The sequence below is a fragment of the Macaca nemestrina genome, chromosome 1, assembly GCF_043159975.1.
Source record: "Macaca nemestrina isolate mMacNem1 chromosome 1, mMacNem.hap1, whole genome shotgun sequence".
Classification (NCBI taxonomy): Eukaryota; Metazoa; Chordata; class Mammalia; order Primates; family Cercopithecidae; genus Macaca; species Macaca nemestrina.
In genome coordinates, this window is record NC_092125.1 from 133,941,277 (window position 1) to 133,962,674 (window position 21,398).

The following is a 21,398-nucleotide window of genomic DNA, read 5'->3' on the forward strand; positions in this document are numbered from 1 at the left end:
TCCAATCTGAGATCTGTCTTTTCTAGAGCTCCTCTCAGTTTCGGTAGAATTTATTAGGTATGTACTCAGACCTAAAAAGCAAAGGACATTTACTGAGTTTTCATTTAGACATTTCCTCCTAATTATCTAATTTAATTCTTATAACCTCCTTGGGATTCTTAAGATAAATTTAAGATAAGGACCGTGGCCCAGATAAGTAAAATAGAACGCCTGGCTGCAAAGGCCAGTAATAGAAACCTGGTCTGTTAAATTCCTGGAAGCATGCACCACCGTGTATCCTGCTGCCATTCTGCCACATGTCACCATCTGGCACTAGTCTAGTGCTTTTCAGGAAAGGATAGCCCCAGGCTTCAATGAGATTGCCAGTTTAAAGGACACAAGGAGAGAGATGGCCATGTGTCAAGGGGTTTCAACGGCAACAACAGCAAAGGGCTGGCAGGCACTTTCAAATCACACTTTCACTGATGTGGTGCCCTCAGGTCCGGAAGGTTCTTCCCTGGGCAGTTTCTGTGAAGTCATTTGTGTTATTTTGGTTTTGGGAATATCTTAAGAGCATTTAATTATATTTTGGATATGGTCTGCTTTTATTTTCACTTTTGTCTTCCCTAGTAAATGATTTCTAATATAAAGTATCAGAAATTAGGCAAACGTAAGGTTCCAGATGCTTTCCTGCTTTTAGTGTTTCCTTTGGATCACTTTCTCTGAACATACAGAGATATCCTGATGAATGCCTGGATCATAGCAATTGTCATATGGGATGGCAGTTGTTCCTTTACGTTCTCTCCTATTCGGCCACAAGATCCTTGAAAGCAGAGAAATTGTCTTATCCATCTCTTTATCCCTGACATATTAGGTGTCCTCAATATACAATAAACTAATATATACAATAATATACAATAAACTAATACATACATGGATAATTTGAAGAGAGATGCCAAATGTTGAGATGTTCTTGCTGTATTGTTAAGAAAATATCCCCCATTTAAAAAGATCTTCATTTATTCTACCACAAGAAAATGCTTTGTATTTTGAATTTCTAGAATTCTAATGATTTCGTTAGCATTAAAAAAATCAAGAAACTTACATTGGATCCTCTATAGCAATGATAATTAATAGAGAAGTGCTACCTCACCTAATAGATGTATTAGGTTGAATGGGAAAAAAATCTGTTCTATGTTTTATACCTGAATATGAAACTACATCTTTACAGCTCTAAAAGGACCAATACAATCACTCAATGATCTAACAGTAAAGTCAAAAATAATGATAAATGGTTGTTTTATTACCTGAATATTGATCTAGCACTAGGCTTGGGGTAGTAGGTTTTGTAATCACCAGTCTTAACCTCAGGTAGTAAAAATTTGTTCTTCTTACATAATTAGACACTGAAGTATGTGTATTGTCTTGGGAAGCATTTTATTCTTTAAACCAAATTAGAGACTAAGACCTGAGGCTGAGGATCTGTATTTCAATTGTTAAAAGTAATTGCTTTTAAATCCTTTCTTCCAGCTGTAATTTCTCTTCCCTTACAACATACAGCAGACATTTTAAAATTTGGGGAATAATTGTAATTTAATGCTACTAATATTTGACAGGTACCATTTAAAGTACTTTATATGTTTGAATTCATGCAATCTTCACAACACCTTTTTGATGAAGGTACTATTATTACTGCCATCTTACAGATGAGGAATCTGAGATTACATGAGATTACATGATTTGTACAAGGTTATACAGTAAGATTCCATGATTTGTATAAGGTTATACGGCTTGTTAGCTGGATTACAAACTCAAGAAATCTGGCTTCCCAATTCATGTTTGTGATTATTGTACATACTACCTCTTCCTAGGAGCTTATACTATGGACCAATGGGTTTCCAAAGACATTGAGAAATAACAAAATAAAAGAATTAGAATATTTCTCTTTATAGATTGTTAATGCTACCCTACAATTTCTATAATGTGTGATATTGCATATATTCTTGATGTCCTCTAACAAAACTAAGACCTTAATATACTTAGATTAAATAGTGCTTTCCCTATTAGTGGGATTGTTATATTCATACAGAGAAAGCATATAGATGTTCACATAACCTGGCAAAGGAAAGACATAGTGCATACAAAACAAGCATTAAGGGAAAAAAGTCTATTGCAATAATGTCAGGCAAAAGTGACATAACTAAAACTTCTATATGAGGGATCTTCAAAAGTCACGGAACATGTATATTATGAAAAAATTGTGAATGGATTTCAATTTGTTGCACCAAAATAAGCTCATACTCACTGAAAACATGTCTGAAAAAGATCTAGTTTGAAACGCCAAGAAGGATAAGATATCAGTTTGAAAAGAACCCCTATCAGAGCAACACGAATTTTGCTCAAATTGAAGCAAGAACATCCATCAAATTTATGATGAAACTTTGGTAGAAGAATGGCAAAATCATTGATACTTTACAGAAGGTTTATAAAGAGAAGAAATCCGAAGTTTACAAATGGATGATTCATTTTAAGAAGGGAAAAGATGATGTTGAAGATGAAGCCCACAACATCAGACCATCTACATCAATTTGCAAGGAAAACATTTGTTTTGTTCATACCCTAATTGAAGAGGACTGACTACTAACAACACAAACAATAGCCAACAACGTAGACCTCTCCCTTGGTTCCGCTTACACAATTATGACTGAAACATTGAAGTTTTGCAAACTTTCCATTCAATGGGTGCCAAAGTGACTGTGGCCAGATTGACTGCAGACAAGAGTAGAGCTTTCAATGGAATTTTTTAAACAAGTAGGCCATCAAAGTCCTGAAGCATTTCTTCAAAGAACTGTAACAAGTGATGAAACATGGTTTTATCAGTATGATCCTGAAAACAAAGCACAATTAAAACAATGGCTACCAAGATGGGAAAGTGGTCCTGGTAAAGCAAAGGTGGACTGGTTAAGAGCAAAGGTCATGACAACATCATCTTGGGATGCTCAAAGCATTTTGCTTGTTCACTTTCTGGAGGGCCAAAGAACAGTAATATCTGCTTATTATGAGAATGTTTTGAGAAAGTTAGCCAAAGTGTTAGCAGAAAAATGCCCAGGAAAGCTTTGCTAGAGAATCTTTCTCCACCATAACAATGCTCATCTCTCTCACCCAAACAAAGGCAATTTTGTGAGAGTGTCAATGAGAAATCATTAGACATCCATTTCACAGTCCTAATTTGGCTCGTTCTGACTTAGTTTTGTTTTCTAATCTTAAGAAATCTTTCAAAGGTATCCATTTTTCTTCAGTTGATAATGTAAAAAATTTTGCAATGACATGGTTAAATTCCCAGGAGCATCAGTTCTTTAGGAATGGACCAAACAGCTTTTATCATTGCTTACAAAATTATCTTGAACTTGATACAGCTTATGTTGAGAAATAAAGTTTATGTTTTTTATGTTTATCTTTTAATCCCATTTTTTTCCATGAACTTTTAGAAGTCCCCTTGTATTTGAGTTATAGCATAAGAAAAGCAAATTTTTGATTTTGAGATCTAAATTGACATATAATCTTAACATTATACACACAGAAATGACTGAATTAAAGACCATCAGTGTTTCTAAATTAATTATAGTTTCATAATGTTTATTAAAATAAGGTATCAATTTTGTCATTAAACCATTTTACTTAAACATTATGAAAGTTCATATTTTCTATTATATTTATTCAATTTATTTAACAAATGTTTTTAGTATTTGCCTTGTGCCTGATACATTTTATTTGACCTATTAATTATCCAGAAAAGGAATTTCTCATCTAATTTCAGAGATTAGAACACTATAGCGTATCACAAGTTTCTCTTCCCTCTGAGCTTGTCTCCTACGTACACATCTTTATACACACTTAGATGCACACTTAGATGCACATTATGAGCCCTTCTTCAAAGTTAAAACTTTCCAGTGCTGCTGAAGGCCTTAGTTATTTAAGTTTCACTTTTGAAAAGGCTTGGTGCATGTAAAAGAGATGTTGAAGTTAAGCTGTTAATGTGGGACATTAATAACTTCTATTTTATTTTCTAACATATTAATGCTGTGATTAATTAAAGTAGGTAGGATTGTGTTATGTGTTTTACTGGAAAATGCATCAAAAAGATGAACAATATATATAAATAAAATGCTATATAACTGCCAAAGAAAGCCACTTTATTACTAAATACATAAATGAAAAAATATAACTGCTTTTGGATTGCTTGACCAACACAATCACCTGGGAAGGTAAATGAACCAATAGTAAATAGAGAGAGTGTGAGAGAGAGCTAAATTGCCCTGCCTCACTGCCCAAGCTCAGTGTCCATGCTAAAGAGCTTCTGCTTAGATTGTAAATTGCTGTCCTCTCTGTGATTTTTTTTTTTAACATGGCGTGGAAAGAATGTGGAACTGAGGATAGATGGCTAAGGACATTGTGATTCTTAGGGTCATCCCATATGAGATACCTTATACCCCGCTCCCTCTCCCTACTGTGCTGCATTGACCTCTGGAATCTTGGGAAGGTAAAGAGTTGTGGTGGAGGAAGAAACAGAGCCTGTTGAGTTTGGTTGGCTGGGGGATTTGGAATGAGGAATGAGCAGTTCTTAAAGTTTTTTGTAGTCCCATAGAGTAGGCATTTTCTAGGATTTGCTACACTTGGCCATTCTTAGTCATGTTGGAACATACATTTGAGCAGTGAAGTCTTAGCAATCTCTTCCTCTATTTCTGAACAGGACTGAAAAGACCACTAGCCTTCAAGGTCAGACAAAGAATAATGTGGCCAAGGCCAAGGCCAAAGCTGAGGTTCAGTCCAGGCTCTGTCTCCCTATATTCATTAATTAAGCTCCTAGATTTATTGACCAACACCACAACTAATGCATCACAGATCTATTGAGAGAATATCTGCTCTCTGCTATTTGTATTGTTCTACAGGCTGGAGTTTAAAAATAAATAATAAAAGGAATTTTTCTTAATTATGTCTTGGGCCAACCATCTAAAAATTACTAGAACCAATATTATCTATGGAATAGCCACTAGTCTGAAGCTTAAATATTGAGAAACATAACACCATCAAATAATTTTCCTTCATGTACATCAAATTCAACTGGAAGCTAGAAACTAAATGAGGTCTTAATGCAGAAGAGTTTTCAAAAGTTCATCTCTCTATAGTACATTGTTTATAACAGATTGCTGACCATCCTTTTTATGAGGTTTTGCCATGAAGAAGACATTATTTATGTCCAAATCTTCACAGTTGGATGTTCTCCATGTTTTAATCAGTCAAATCTCAGTTGCTACAATACAAGCATTTTCAGATCATCACCCAAGGGATAAGTAACCTGTTAATTCTTCAGGGTGTATGCAACTGCCTTAAAAAAAAGATTTCAATGAATCATACAATAGCCTAAATGAGATGACTCTTTCCCAAAGACTAAATCTAATTTATTCATCATTTTTTAGAAAGCGTAATATTCTTTATTTCACAGATGGTTCAGTTGAGGCATGGGAGGATATTTAATTTGCATTGAACAGACACTGCTGCTGATGAGTTTATATATGACACTTTAGAACTCTGGAAACCTGAGAACGGCAGTAGCTTACAGATTATGGGCCTCCCAACAACCCTGGAATAGGGACTTTCAGTAGAGTGTTACCTGGGCACTGTGTGTAGAAGATGCTCAGTAAATGAGAATTCCTCTCCACTGACTAGGTCAAGGTAAGGGTACTGAAAAAAAGTGGTCTCTATTTTGTAAGTGTGTGCATATGTCCCTCTATCTTTAAAAATGAGCAGAAATTCCAGTAAATATTTGTTGGTATTGTATTTAAACATTATAATAAACTGCTCTACCATTGTATGCACACTGTATAAAACACACATAAATGTGTGATACCAATCGAAAACAATCAGGAGAACCAGCCCCTTTCCAGGTAATCTGGTAGCATCTAAAGCCACCACAAAGTTTACTTCAGACAAGATGGGAGAGGGGGTGTTGGTAAATGGGAAAGAGAAAATTCGTTTACTAGGCCTGACTTTGCTTTAGAATTCTTGGCCATATTTTATAATTTGTATATGATTAAGGGGTCATAATTACTCTATCCTGACCACAATAGTTCAATCATTTTCAAATGAGGAAAATGATGCTTAGAGGAAATAAGTTAATTGCCAAAGATTACAAAGCTAATTGGCAGATCAAGTTAAAAAAAAAAAGCTATATTCTTTTAAGTAAAAAAATATATATATCTATATCTAATAGTTTTTTTTACCATAGGCACAAAAAATTGTCTGTGGTATATGTGCCTTATCTAACTGAAACAACTTTCTATGAAAACTAAAATTGCAAGTTCTTTGCTTCACTGATGCCTTTGAAATTTCAAATCTCAAACAATCCATAGGTAGGTCCTAGATCATAAAATGAACATAAGCATAATTAAGATATAAGGACTCATATAGACCTTGGATATTGATTTAATCTTCAACTGTTCAATAATCCACAAGGCTGAGCAATGTCTCTGATAGGGAATTTATGATCACTCTGCAAATAAAAATGTCTCCACAAGCTGATAAAAGACAGTTAAAGAAAAATTTATGTTCATATGATTAGTCTTGTTTTATTACATCCAATTAAAATTTATGGAAATTCTACAATTGACTAGAAAGTATGTCAGTGATGATTCTATATCGTTTCTATTACTTTTACCAAAAGTCACATCATAAGCAATTAATAAATATTTACTCAGTACATAAATAAATTGTTGTAAGAGTACAAAACAGGTTATACCCTGGAATTTCATTTTAGCATTCTGTATTGAAGAACATTTGATATAAGATCCGTCTCTTTTGGACTCTATCCCTGAGGACTCAATTTCTGAAGCATGTCTAGGATTTCATTAAATGGCAGTTTACCTCTAAGCAAACCCATAGCACAGACTTTTGGTAAGAGCATTAAGTTATTAACAATATAGTCACATCTACTTCCATTGCTCTCACTCCCAAACATCATTCTTTTGTTAAATGTACTGATTCCATGTTTACCTTTTCCACAAATACATTGATTTTAATTACTTGTCTTTCCCCTTTTCTTTAATTTATTCCTAAGTGGTCTAAATACCAGTTTTACACAGACAGAAACCATCTTGTTACAGCAAATAAGAAAGCAATTATCCTCCTCTATGTTGCCTGACAAACAACCAGATAGTAATGATTGGTTTAGTCCAGATAGTGCAATTGGTTCAGTCTAATTATTGATAAGAAAAACACCTCAACGTTACTTATGCCAAAATTAGCATTTCTATCCTTGGCATCCATATTTCAAAATCCACTTGACCATGAAAAGATTACTCCATTCGATAGTTAACTGTAAATAAATTTCTCAGCTAATTCATACCATAAAAGGCTACCATGATGCTCATAATTAGACATTTCACAGTTTAAATATCACCTTTTTTTCCTTTTGACCAAGATGGAAAATAGCACTACTTGAGTTTTAGACAAGTTTTTGGACTTCTCTGAGTCTTCGTTACTTAATTTTTAAAATAGAGTTTATATTTATTTCTCAGTTGCATTTAAAGGATCAGATGAGATAATGTATGAAAAATTTACATTGAAGTATAAGGGAAAATTCAAAGCTATTCTATAGCTGATGACATAAATTATATTCTTACACCTTCCCTTGTTTATGCTTTCCTTTACTATCTGTTAGAGACCTCATGTCAAGGGAGTTAATTGTGAAATTACAGGTGGGCATGTAGGCAATGAGAAAAACCCTTTCTGATTTTCTAATCTTTAGCTATTACCATGCTTTTCAAAGAGCCTAACAACTTGGAACAGTGGAAGATCCATTCATAATTGTTTAATGTAAAGTGGTCATGAAATGCGTTTGGAAGTTAGCACAAACAGCTAGCCCAATTTGTTCACATGTAGAATTAGAATGACCTGTATTTTAAATGTTATAATCCAGAGGGAAACTTTCTAATATAAGGAATTCTAGAAATAGTAATAATTAGGAAAGAGCACTAGAACAGGAGTCAGGAGACCTAGGTTCTATTCCTGATCTGATATTAACCAGTGTGTCCTTAGGTAACTCGGGCATACTTGGCATGTCCAAAGGTTAACTCAGTTAACCTTTTCAAGGCAAAATTTTCTTAGGTGATTGAAGAAACAGTAAGGCCATATGTCATTGGATTATATAATTTTATTAGACTTATCTCTGTAATAAGACTTTTAAACTCTATAAGACATTTCCTCACCTTTTAAATACAAAGGTTGCTTGAGAAATAGCCTATGCTGTATACATATGCTGAGAGAAAATGTGTTTGCTATGAGTAACATTTGTAATACATTTCCAACATAAACAGCAATAATTGTGTCTCAAATAATCTTTAACAAGCCAGTTTAGACAACCAAAATGTTTAAAGGGGTCTCCATGGTTTGCTCATAGATTGGATCTCAATCTCACACACACACACACACACACACACACACACACACACCCACTTCACTCCTACCTTCAATTTTCTAATGCTTTTTCTTCTAATCCTGCTTGGCTTGACCTCTCTCTGTTTCTATTATCTTTTTGAATTTCTTTCTTTCTATCATTTTAATCGACCTACATATTCTACTCTCCTATACTCTATTTAATTTCCAAGTCTTCCCTCTCACCCCCACCCATTGATCCTCATTAATCTTCATCAGAGACTCACGGGTGCCATTTGTGCTTGCCCAAAGGGAGCTTGATTTTAGGGGACACTGTGCCTTTCAGACATATCAAAAATTAAACCAGTTACTATTAAGTAGGAAAAAGCACTAACACAGCCAAGTTTTGTAGATGAATGTAGAGAAAAACTCTGATCCACAACTCTGACAGAGCCACAACCAGACATGTTTCAAAGACACACATCCAGATACCATGAAGCTAGCCAAGTCACAGCAGAGGCAGGGCTCTCCATTGCACTTCTTCACTAGGTTTAGCATTGTTGTTGGAAGCATGTGTGAGACAGTATGGTGTAGTCATAATGCAAGAGCAAGACGGACAGGCTCTGAAATCCTGACTCCCTCATTTCATTGCTATGCAACCCTGGTAAAAACAGTAGCTCTCTGAGCTACAATTTCTGATTCAAAAAGTAAAGATAGCAATGCCTTTTCAATAGGATAGTTCTCCAGACTAAAAATAATGTATCTAGAGAGTCCATCATATAAAGAAGACTGGAAATGGACTATTCTTTTTTATTACTATGATTATTATCATTATTATTAAAATCTCCTTGAAATTGGCAGAAGCCAAGTATTTTTTCTTTCCTGATAAAGTAGAACAAATCACATTTTGTAACTTGGCCGTGAAGAAACAGTAAGATAGTCGTGGTGTTTAGAAATAGAAAATAATTCCCTAATAGCAAGCGTTATGTTCAATACTCAGATTTGTAGAAATGTCCTCATTTAACTCTATCTCTAAAACTTAGGGCTCTAGTCTCTATTTATTTTATTTTGCATCAGAGTTTATGCATTGTGACTTTGAAAGAGAAGAGACTTGCCAACTCATCTCATTTGGCAGGGTTTGAAGTACTTCTTTGAGCAGACTCTACTTCTATACAATCTAAAGAAGAGAAAAAAAATCTACAGCTACTATTTTGGTATATGCAATGCAGAAATGTGATTTTATATTTCCTACTGATGCTGAAGTTTATGTAAAAGGGAATAAGCTAGCAATATTTCTTAGCAAGAAAATCAAGTGAGTTATGTAATTTTAACATAGATCATGAGATAGAACTGAAATCTTGTGAATTAATGTTTGCTACAATTAAAAACCTGTGGACGATTTCCAATGGGAAGAAAATAAAAATTGTATTAAGATTTTGTCAAGACACCACAATTTCAAAATGTGTTTCAAAATGTGTGTCTTTGCTCAAAGGCTTGTTGAACTTCCCCAGGTAGGATAGCAACAGAGTAGCAGCAATGGCTTCTACTCCTGAACAAACTGTTTAGTTACTGACCTTATAGTAATTAAGCTCCATTAACAAAATCCTGCAACATATCTACTGCTAAGTACACATTCAAAGTAATGAAAACTTTCTGAGTAGGCCCGGTGTGGTGGCTCACGCCTGGGATCCCAGCACTTTCGGAGGCTGAGGCAGGAGGATTGCTGGAGCCCAGGAGTTTGAGACCAGCTTGGGCAACATGATGAAATCCTGTCTCTACCAAAAATTATAAACACTGGCTGGGTGTGGTGGTGCATGCCTGTAGTCCCAGGTACTCAGGAGGCTGAAGTGGGAGAATCGTTTGAACCCAGGAGGCAGAGATTGCAGTGAGCTGAGATCATGCCACTGCACTCCAGCCTGGGTGACAGAGGAAGACCCTGCCACAAAAAGAAAAAAACAAAAGGAATGAAAACTTTCTGAGTAATCTTAATTTTTTGAGATTCAAATATTCTGAATTGGAATGCTTCAGATACTGTAATTTTATACTGAGTGGACAGAGAGATGATATTCTTACTCCATGTGTATTTGTACATACCTATGCACAGAAGTGTGTGCATACATAAGTGTCTTTGTGTGTTTTCTCATATGAATAACAGGCAATTTCAAACTCTTTTCTGTATCGGTAACCCTGTCAAAATATATTTGCATATAGGTGAAGCATAACTCTTCTGCCTTCATAAAGTTAGCATCAGGTTTGTTATAAAAATGTTATGTCATATAGCAGAATGTTTTAGGAAAAAGAATCTCATTCCCATTTATTTCATGTTAAGAATTTATATCTTTTTAGGTTTAAAAAGGTAATTTGTCATTTGTTTACATTACATAATGAATTGCTCTTTGAGCAGGATGACTAATGAGAACAAAATTGTGAGCCTGAGCCCCAGATGGACCACTGTAATCCTTTGCATAAAGGAAGTGCACTAGTCCCAGACAACCAGCCTTATCGCATACAATATTGGGCTATGCCCAAAGGATTATAACTGATTCTACTATAAAGACACATGCACACATATGTTTATTGTGGCACTTTTCACAATAGCAAAGACTTGGAACCAACCCAAATGCCCATCAGTGATATTCTGGATAAAGAAAATGTGGCATACATTCACCATGGAATACTATGCAGCCATAAAAGAGGATGAGTTCATGTGCTTTGCAGGGACATGGATGAAGCTGGAAACCAACATTCTCAGCAAACTAACACAAGAACAGAAAACCAAACATCACATGTTCTCATTCATAAGTGGGAGTTGAACAGTGAGAACACATGGACACAGGGAAGGGATCATCACACACCAGGGCCTGTGGGGGTTGGGGAGCTGGGGGAGGGATAGCATTAGGAGAAATATTTACTATGGGTGACAGGTTGATGGGTGCAGCAAACCACCATGGCACGTGTATACCTATGTGACAAAACTGCACGTTCTGCACATATACCCCAGGACTTAAAGTATAATAATTTTAAAAAAAGTTTGAAAACTCTTTTGCTAACTCTAGGTATACTGCTGGCTGCAGTTGCTACTGTAAGTGATACAGCCATCATTTGCAGGGTACTTGGGAACTTTAAGGGCATGATAAACCTTTTCTTTAGTGGAACATTCCTTTTTAACCTGCTTTTCTCTTTATCCTAATAAGATTTGGCTATGCTTATCTGAGAGTTCTTTTCACAACTTGACCTTTGTTTTCCCAGGCTGTACAGTGTAAAACTGAGTTATGAAACTTGCTCATAAAATGATGTGCAAAATTAAAAATCACCGTGTTTTTCAAATCGCCATCCAATATTACTGTCAACCATAAGCCATTTCATTAGCAAACAGCAGCATAAACCAAAAATGTAAGAAAAAATAATTCTATCCCTTAAACCAATGTGTGCTTTAACATCAGGTATGGCGGTGAACAAAGACAAGATTACTTGCTTTTAGTAGCTGAACACGAACACCTCAGCCTAATGCCCATAGGGGTATAATTAGAGATACCTTGACACTCTGCAAATGGGCTGCCAACATCTTTACTCCTTCCTTGCATCTATCCAGAGTTCTTGTTGAGGGGCACTAGCCACTAACTGATGAGCCAATGTGGGGAGTATGCACTGTCCACTAACTCTTTGTGCTTGGAGGCTCCCAGTGGAGGAGGTTGAGCTGAGGAAACCGATCTGTTGTCAGAGAAAACTGTATTACCTTTGTCAGTGTGCCCTTGCCTTACTATATCTTCCTTTTTTACCAGTGAGAAACCACAGAAAGTGACTTTGCCTATATGAATGTTCTTTCAACAAGTTGAGAGAGATTGTTATTGCAGTGGTGAAGAGCATGAGCTTTGAGTTAATACCCAGCCCTGCCTCTAACTTTGCTTTATAAAAATGGGCAAGTTGTTTAACTTTTATGAGTTTCAGTTTCTCTTCAAAACACAGATAATAATGGCTCTTTCTTAAAGAGAAACTTTGAAGATTGAATGACATGGTCATGTAAAGCATTTAGCTTATTGTTAGTACATATTAAGTACTTTATAAATGGTTGTCATTATTATTGTACAAACTTTAAATAGTACTTCACTCTCTCCATTTGTATCAATTAATACAGATCCATTTCAAGAAGCCTGTGGAGCCCAAACTGTTTCTAGAAACTGGGGAGAAGATGACTTCTTCTCAACAGTGGGAACTCTCAAGCTGGACCTTGTCAGGACTTGATCTTTTAAGTCCAAACTATAAGTAAAATAATTTATTTCAGGTCAAGAACAGTTATAAGAAAGGAAAAGAACTAACATATCTTGATTGCCTACCATATCTCAGCCATGATCCTTTAACCGCATGATATATTCAATATTCTAAGACATAGGTATAATAATTTCTATTATGTATGAATACAGGTGTATTTATATTTATATTATGTAATTTATATTATATGTGAAGAAACTAAGGATGAGAGAAGTAATTTGGCCAGAACTATTCATGTAGTATCTGGCAAAGGCGGTGTTTGAACCAAGTCAATCTGTGTGCAAGGCCCAGGTTTTTCCCAGAGCATGCTGCCATTTTCCTGATATAACTCAGTCCATCTTGATTTTAGCCCCTTTCACAACTCAAGTGAAAGTTTTCCTTGCCTCATTTTCCCAATTAAAGTTTCTTTACATCTCATACCTATCATGAATTAGTGATGTCAAACTCCTAAACTCCTTGAAAAAAGGCAAAGTGTAAGTCGCTCCTGGTGTCACTGACTTGAGAACCAGGGACTGTTTTCTCCTGAGATCTGTTTTGTTAGAATCCTCTTGTTACTTAAATTATGGTTTGAGTAACAGAGAAGGCTAAAAATATGTGCTTTAGACTGATATGTGATGGAAAGAGATTCACTCACGTTTCACTTTTCCATCTTAATTTCTAAGGTCTTGGGAAACTGTGCTGGAAAGCAAAGTGTCATTACTCTAGAGCATTTTACTAACATGCAAATTCAAGCTATGTTTATTCATCCTACAAAAGAGATGTAAATTTAGTGCATTGTCACCACCTTCAAAATGAGTCATTTCAAAGGAGCGTGGTAGTGCATCTGGTCAAACCCTTAAATAATTGTTATACTAATGCAGTCTCCCATTTTCTGGAGGCTCTTTAGTGGTTCATCATACATTTAATTTTTAGGAAGATAATTTGCAATCCAATTGTATGGATCTGTTTTTGAAGTCTGTTAACCCCAAGACACAGTGTCATCAATGCTCGTTTAAACTCCATGAATTGTCTTCAAGTAATTGTTCTATAGCTTGCCCTGCTAAGGAATTCATAGAGGATATCTGAATGGGCCAAAGTAAAAGTAATGAATCTGGGCTATTTCCACTCATGGAAAAGAAGTAACAATTGTCAGATGTCTGTTCCTAAACACACAATTCAAATGCATTATGAGGCACTTGTACTTTTAAAATTCTTGCTTAAGGGACATGTACTCCGGTTAAAGATGCCTCAAAAGTGCACACGGACATTCTGTAAAGGCACATCCTTAATTGTCTGGTTTGCATCCTCTTTCATGGGGGCATTTTCCTTGAAGCCATATAGCTGCAACCCCCATGTAGTCAGCTTCTAGCTGACCTCAGGTGTGTTGCTTCCTGGAGATGGAATTCAGACAAACTGATTTCTCCTAGACAAATGTCATTGATTCAGACACAAATGAAATCACTATAACACAAAACTACATGGATTAGCAATGCGACAAGTGGTCTGATAGATTGAACTTGAAGGCAGGTATCTCATCTTTCTATTCCTTCACCCTTTTCATTATGGAATCTTCTGCTACCTACATTTTCTTGAGAAAGCTCATTATCTTTCAACAAAAATTACCTAAATCGTGGTCAATCGTGGTCTCAAAAATCTCTTGTGAAAAGAGAAAGGATAATAAATGAATTCATTATTTTAAATACATAGGTCCTTTTTTTTTTTTGCTTCTTTTCTATGGGTCACGAATGAAGGGTCACCCATCATTTCTCTGAAACTTATGCAAGTCACATACATCTTTCTTAAAACTGAAATTATTTAAAAAAATTATGACACCTCTACAAAACTTCCAAATATATTGTTACCTATAAGAACAGACTGACAATGTCTCTTCTCCCAAGTTTCAAGGCAGTGACTATTCCTCATCACAGATAAGCCTTGCAATCATTGAATACAGAATCTACTGTTTGTACTTGGAAGGGCTAAACCTCCATATTTGGCTGAAAAGATGGCCAGAGAAGGTTATTTATGATTCAGCAACAGTCTTATAATTCTCTAGGCAACCCAGACTCTAACTACACAGAATATAGTTTTATGCCTAAAACCATCTGATTTCCCTAAACATATGCAATATACCCCTTTTGTATCTGTAATTTAGTAAACGTCTTGCTTAAAAATGTCTTCCTAATGCAATGGAGCACAGTACATAGAACCATTGTATCTGCCAATCTTTATAACTCCTACCAATTGTTTCTCCCTCAAATACTGCATTTTGGCAAGTTAGAGGGTCATGATGGATACATCTGCATTTAATTGCTTAGCTATAATACTGCTCAGCACAGTAAATACACAGATACAAATCATGTAAAATCAGATGATGTCATAGATTTGAAATATTATATGTAGTTATGTATACACACATACATAATATGTATTTTTTTACTGTGGAAAGAGGCCAGTACACCGATGATTGATGTTTAGAGATGCAGATCCAATTTCAGAAGCATATGTGAGCACCATAATAATATAATAGGAGAAGGATTTGTGGGGGGGGGCAGGGGTAATAAAAGCAATCAACAATATTTGTACTATGTAAACACCTTCAACCCTCATATGCCCTAGGCATAGCTGTGTGCACACAGAGTTCCCGACACGTACTCGGCAGGTTGAAGACACAAATCCCGAAATATGGGCATCATGGCCCCTCTGGGGCACTAGCGGACGTTGTGCACACAGGCACTACAGGAGGGCCAAGGAACTAAAACCGCACTCACTCACACAGGTATCCCTTCCCCGTAGGCCACCCAGCAGCGACACCTCTAATGGTAATCACCCCGGGCTGACAGGTATTCACAGGCACATTCGGGGAGCTGCTGTGAAATCGAGGGGAAGAGGGGAGGGTCGGGCATTTGGGGACAGCGGCGCGCGCCCTGGCACGATCTCTGCGCCTCCAACGCTGTCCAGGACCTGAATTCGCTCAGGAGATGCCCAGAGGATCTGCATTATGCCAAGGCGCTGGGCCAACTCACCTCCACGAAATAAAAGCAGGGCAGGAGGGTGACGCTGTCCTTGATCACTTTGCCCTTTGGCCTCTCCTTCGCCGACATCCCTGCCGCCTGCCCGGGTCTGCGTTCTCCCCCGGGCGAGGTGTGCACAGCGCAGCTGAGGCGAGCTGCCTCCTCCAGCCCCAAGCGTCCGGCGCCGCTGATGTCACATTCCCCGCGGCCACCGCTGGAGCCAGCGCGCTGCATGCAGCGCCCCCGCCTTCTCCCCGCCCCTTTTTGCAGCAACCCAGCGATTCTCTGAGCGTGCCAGTCCTCTTCCTCCCCTAGTCTGGCTCCTGCTCCCCGTTTTTCTGGTGAGAGACGATGTCCAGCTCCCTCCTCCAAGCTGTTGCTGCAATGGCTTCCCCTCCCTGTCACCCTCCCTCAGCTCTCTACCGCCCTTGGGAGGCTCCAAGGCTGCCGGAGCTTGACGTCAAGAATCCAAAAAGGGGGACGCACTCCTGGTTTCTGCAGTAGGGAGGTAGAGGAGCCTAGCCACCTAGTCCCCTTCTGGGAACCCTCCCAGGTCACTCTAGGAATGCTATTCAAGAATGCTAAGGATCAGAAGCTCTGCTCCAGCGCATTGACCCATAGCAAGAAAACCAACCCCTGTCTGCACGAAATGAGATCTTGGATCCCACACTAAAAGTAGGCCGAGGTAGGCACTCACTGAAAGCTGGTTACTAACCAGGAATGACAACTCCTACAGGGGATTCTACCTAGGAGACTCCTTGGCTCCCTTCCACACCGAAGCACCCACTAACAAACACTACCAGTTGCCTGGGAATGATGTGGGTTCCTTGCATCCAGAGAGGCAGATGTGTGAATGCGCAGGTAATAGGCATCCTCACTGAGCCCAGAGGCTACTGTATGTTCTAATCTCACTGTCACACTCCCAGAACAGTGTCAGTATCACAATCATAACTGTAAAAAGAAGTATGTCTTCAGATATTAATAATCTGAAATCCTTCACCTTGTTGGCAGTATACATGGCTGGTCTCAATTTTGTGACTGCTTTGGCAACCAGAAGTATCAAGTTGATACAGAAGAGAGAAACACCCAGCAAACAGGAGACATGGTATTATACTAATAAAGATAAGTTACTTTTGTGATCACATGTCCCAGGCCATTTCCAGTATCTCCAAGTCTCCATTTCAAGCATGTGATGAACAATTTCCAACCAATTTGTCCATTTCCCTCTTTTAGTTGCTCCTCCAATAGGTCTTTAGCAATATGGGACCACCCTATCTGATAATGTACACATTTCACTGCCAACACCACCTCTTGCTCCCACTTTCCTCTGCCAGGCTTGGGTTCCAAAGTCTTGCATTACAATTGCTTGTTTCCGCCTCCCAATTTGCCATACACCTGATAATATGCCAGCTTAGTTGAGCCAACTTCTTTGCCCTTACCAGAGCAACTGAAAGTTACTGGAGGAAAACACACAACTGCATGCTCCTGTCTCACATCCAACTCGTGACCACAAACTCCAAGTAGGTCCTGGAGTTGCCCCCACAATTCTGTAATTTTTTTCTGTCCAGCCATTTTTCCATTCACGACTTCTCACTTCTCAAATCTCCTCATTCTCAGTTCCTGACATTAACTCTTATTTCAGTTAGAAAATGAAGTAATCAGAAGAGAACTACATCTTCTTCCCAAACTCACTACTTGCCTCACCTCCCACCACACACAGTGACCGCCATCTCTTGCCTAGACTGGCATAACATAACAGCCTTCTAACTGTTCTACCAGCTTTTGCCCTTGCCATTCCCACAACCTACAAACCATTCCCTATGCAGCAACCAGAAAGGTCCTTTGAAAAATAACCCAATTGTGTTTTTCCCCTACCCAAACCCCCCAAGAGCTCTCTTCCACTTCAATGGAAAATCCAAACTTCCCGTCTCTTCCTTAAAGCCCTGCCTGGCCACCCTGCCTGGTTCTAGGACCTCATTCACATCACTTTGCACCTCAATGGTCTGGCCATTCCAGCCTAGCCTTTCACTGCCTCCGGAACTTACTGTTCCTTTGTCCAAGAACTCTGTTCCGCCAAAATCGCTTGGCTTACCCCCTCACTTAATTCATATCTCTGCTCAAATTTTAACTCCTCAGGGAAGTTGTCTTTGATGCACCAAGTAGATTCATAATCTCAGACCTCTGTTACTCTTTATTCTTTTATACTATTTTATTTTCCTTCATAGAATTTATCACCGTTTGATAGTATATCAAGTATTTCTGTGTCCTTTTTTTATCTTGCCTGCCTCACCCACTAGTAAACTCCTTGAGGTCCAGTACATTTTCATTATTATATTTTCTGGTAACTAGAAGTGTGCCTGGCAAAGAGTAGGTTATCAGTATATAGTGAAGAAATAAATGGAACAATAAAATTAAGTGATGCATATATAACTAGATAGCATAGTTTTTCACATAGTATATGTTCATTAAGTGCTTGTTGATTCTGTTTAACTATTACATTAATCAGTAATTATACTTTTCATTACTACCAATGTTACTTTGTGTTGTGGGGGTTGGGTATTGGGTACTGGAGGCCTTTCTTTTTTCAACCTTCTTGGTACTTCAAGAAAATTTACAATCTTTGGTGAGGTAAAAAATAAGCTAGAACATATGTAACTTAAGACAGATCTTATCATCCTGGAAACTCAGTATTTTTATTTAAGAAAGGGTGAAATATAAGACTAAACCTATACCTGCTTAATTTCAATAGCAAAAAACCTGAAGGTATGTGACAAAATATCAGAGATGTATGTTGACCATACCTCAACAATTCAACAAATTGTCCAAGTATCAGAAAGTGACCCTTTTTTTCCTCCCTAGTTGGTCTGCCCAGATTGACCTGCTCACATTGTCAAGGATTAGGAAATGTTTCAGAATTCAAAGACAATTCTTATCGTAAATCCTTTATCTTTCATTAGGTCAGATTCTCCTTCCTTCGGTCTCTCTTCTTTTGAATTTTATTTTTCTAATGTATAGCATTTCCTAAAACAATCAAGCTAAAGATTCCCTTAAATACTAAACACAATAATAATGTCTTACACTGGGGTAACAGTTTGATATATATTACCTACTTTCACTTTTGATGCTCAAAACAATGCAATGAAGTGAACACGGCAAATGATTTCCCTATTTTATAAAAAAGTCAGTAGACAGAACTCAGAGATAGAATAAATAAATAGAAAAGTTTGAACCAAAACAGAATGAAATTTGGAGTCAGAAGACATGAATTTGAGCTCAGGGTTTGTAATGTTTGAACTCTGCTCATAAGCAAGCCATTTAGTATCTCCAAGCTTTAGTTTTCTATTATGTAAAATGAGAAGAGTACTGGTACTATCTGACAACAATGCCTAGTAGCTTAATTGTGACAATATATGTGAAAGCACTTGGTGAAACGTAAAACTACCTCATCCGTTCATCAGTCCATCCATTCAGCCTATAAGTATTTATTGATCCCCTTCCATGTGAGAGGCATATTTCTCACAAAACACCCACTGGAGAAAAGAATATATATGCTTGTTGCCTTCATAGAATTCACAGGCTAATGTAGGTGAAGAGAAGACAGATACAGACAATTGATTAGTAATAGTAAGAGAAAACACCTCCATGAAGCTCACTATGGAATAGGCACCATTAACAATACTTTGCATCTTACCTCATGTAATTCTCACAAGATCCTTATGAAATTAGTATCATTACTATCACATTTTATAGTTAAAAAACTGAGACTCAGAGATGTAAACTATGATTGTATGGAAGGACCATAGACATAATTAATGGGGCTGAGATTGTTGAACTCAGTAGGTTGCTCCAGGCTATGTGATCTTAAGGGCTACATGTACTGCCTCTCTTTACAAACATATAATTATATCTTGTGATATAGACTACTAAAGAAACAGTTAAGGTGCAGTTGCAATCACTATGAGAAACTTCTTAAGAATGGTAGTTGTGGCACTATTCATAATAGCAAAGACTTGGAACCAACCCAAATGTCCATCATTAATAGACTGGATAAAGAAAACGTGGCACATATGCACCATGAAGTACTATGCAGTCATAAAAAAGGATGAGTTCAAGTCCTTTGCAGGGATATGGATGAAACTGGAAACCAACATTCTCAGAAAACTATCACAAGAACAGAAAACCAAACACTGCATGTTCTCACTCATAAGTGGGAGCTGAACAATGAGAACACATGGATATAGGAAGTGGAACATCACACACCAGAGCCTGTCAGGGGTGAGGGGCTAGGGGAGGAATAACATTAGGAGAAATAGCTAATGTAGGTGACAAGTTGATGGGTGCAGCAAACCACCATGGCACTTGTATTCCTATGTAACAAAACTGCACGTTCTGCACATGTATCCCAGAACTTAGAGTATAATAAAATAATAATAATAATAAAAAGAATGGTAGTCAAGGAAGTCCATGAGAGGAGTTGACATTCAAACCACTTACAGCACAGAGGTTACTAGAGAACATTCCAAAACTAAAAAATATGTTTCATCCCATTTTTACCATGTAAATTCACATTGAAGCCAAGTGCAAAACTTTTATATTGAATGTTGCTTCATGTATGCTAGTTGCAGCTCTACATTACAATAGTGAAATTAAAAACAATTTAATGCGCCTCACAGAACTTGAACATTTTCAATGGAAATCCTGTTTCAGTGCATTCAAATGAAAAATGGCACCCACTGAAAAAGCAGCACTCTGACATTTCACGAGACAGTACTTCATAGCACAAATAACATGGAAAAAAATATGCCTGAAAGTGCATTTGACATTATTATTAAAAGTGTCAGACTTCTCAGATAAGAAAGAAGTCATTTTTCTATATATTGGTTTTGTGTGCCCATAGCCAAATGCAAACTGCTTTTCTGTTTCCTGGCAACTACTTGCCCTTTGGGTATTTGCATGACATTTATCTTTAAGGTCATAAAAATATATTTAAATTAGTTATGTATTTCTCAGATATCAGCCCACTCCACCACATTTTGAGGGGACAATGTAAGATTTTATTGCATTTTTCTAAACAGAAGAGACTTAACATAACTGAATATGTAGATGTGTGAAGCAGGAAAAGCACTGAAATGAGAAGTTTCTGAAGGACAGGAAAGTGATGTTTTAGTTCCAGCCTCATCTTTGACTAATTCCATGGCTGTAGATAAGAGCATTTTAACTCAGGGACTCTATTTCCACATCTAAAAATGAATGAGTTAGATGAGTGAAATGGACATATGTTGTTGTGTTCAGGAGCCATCATTCCTTCTTTCTGTGGTGGTTTCTTGAATTTTCATGATAAACTGTCCCACTTCTACAGTCCAAACTGGGACTGTAAATGAAGGTATTCAGTCTGCCCTAGGCCAGATGGGATAGTGACCAAAATGTGAACAACTGGACCCTGTTCCCCAGGAATCTGAATATTGAGGAAAGTGATACAGAGACAGAAAATTGTTGGTGTTGATGCGTGGTAGAAGAAAAGAGAATGATAATTAAGGCTGGCCTTTTGATTCTCTGAACTGTCCTTGTTAACTTTCCCTTAAGAAGTCTGGCTTTTTCCTTTTCTTTTGTTTCTTTTTATATCCCCGTTGTCTTTCCAAATATATCCTTTCCTCTCTTCTTTTCTGTCTTTCTCGTTAATTTAGCCAGAGCCCATTTTCTGTGCCCACAACCAATCAAAACATTTTC

The 21,398-nt window shown here is 37.3% G+C and overlaps 1 protein-coding gene across 1 annotated transcript in view; it reads right to left on the reverse strand.

Annotated features, from left to right (window-relative positions):
• The window catches only part of LOC105485452 (phospholipid phosphatase related 4), a 45,195-nt gene extending 29,141 nt beyond the window's left edge, over nucleotides 1-16,054 (reverse strand). Inside the window, exon 1 of the mRNA XM_011747815.3 lies at nucleotides 15,684-16,054. Within this exon, the coding sequence (XP_011746117.1) occupies nucleotides 15,684-15,905 (222 nt within the window). The 5' untranslated portion in view covers nucleotides 15,906-16,054. The remainder of the gene's footprint in view (nucleotides 1-15,683) is intronic.
• Between the last annotated feature and the right edge of the window lie 5,344 nt (nucleotides 16,055-21,398).